The sequence below is a fragment of the Chaetura pelagica genome, unplaced genomic scaffold (genome assembly GCF_000747805.2).
Source record: "Chaetura pelagica isolate M959 unplaced genomic scaffold, ChaPel_1.0 Scaffold2210, whole genome shotgun sequence".
Taxonomy (NCBI): Eukaryota; Metazoa; Chordata; class Aves; order Apodiformes; family Apodidae; genus Chaetura; species Chaetura pelagica.
The window spans coordinates 1-736 of record NW_009951700.1 but is presented as its reverse complement, the minus strand read 5'-3'; the positions used below and the strand labels follow the sequence as shown (position 1 = coordinate 736).

Here is a 736-nt window from a genome sequence, read left to right as displayed (position 1 = left end):
ACACAATTCCTCAGGGTTGGAGCTGATAAATATCACAAGTGGATAAGGAGGAGGAGAAGAAAAGGGAGGAGGAGGAGGAAAAGAAAGAGAAGAAGAAAGAAGGAGAAGAGGGAGGAGGAGAAGAAAAAGGAGAAGAAGGAGGAGGAGGGAGAAGAAAAAGAAGGAGAAGAGGAGGGGGAGGAGGAAGAGAAGAAAGAGGAGGAGGAGGAGAAGAAAGAAGAAGGGGGAGAAGGAGAAGAGGGAGAAGAGGAGGAGGAGAACAGGAAGGAGGAGAAGGAGGAGGGAGAAGGAGAAGAGGAGGAGGAGGAAGAGGAGAAGAGGGAGGAGAAGAAGAGAATGAGAAGAAGGCAGGACACCCCGGGTGGTGTCTGTCCAGCCAAGAGACTTTGCACCAAAACCCACCCCAGAAACTCCCTTTCCTGCCCAACCCTCGGGGCTCATCCCACCCCTCCCAGCCCTTTGCAGTTTTCCTGCTGTTTAATCCCTTGTTTTCCTTGTTCCTCCACATCCTTTGGCCTCTCCCACCCCACAGCTTCTCCCAGCAGCCTGGACCATTCCTTGGCCAGCTGGAAAAGTGGGAATTTTCCACCCCCAATTGGCCCAAAACCAGCTGCAGCTGCAGGAAAAAAACCTCAGTGCTTGGAATTGTTTTCCCAAGGTTTCCTCAGGTCTGGGGAAAAAATGTTTGGATCATCTTGGGAACATGGATTGGGATCTTCCCAGTCTGCTGGGTGAG

The 736-nt window shown here is 51.8% G+C and overlaps 1 protein-coding gene across 1 annotated transcript; it reads left to right on the top strand.

Moving 5' to 3' along the window:
• Positions 1-165: 165 nt before the first annotated feature.
• LOC104397562 (protein FAM9A-like) lies at positions 166-243 on the top strand (the record flags this gene model as incomplete). The annotated part of the gene is made up of 1 exon (XM_010007594.1): positions 166-243. A coding segment is annotated over one exon (78 nt), but the record flags the coding sequence as incomplete, so codon positions are not given.
• Positions 244-736: the final 493 nt, after the last annotated feature.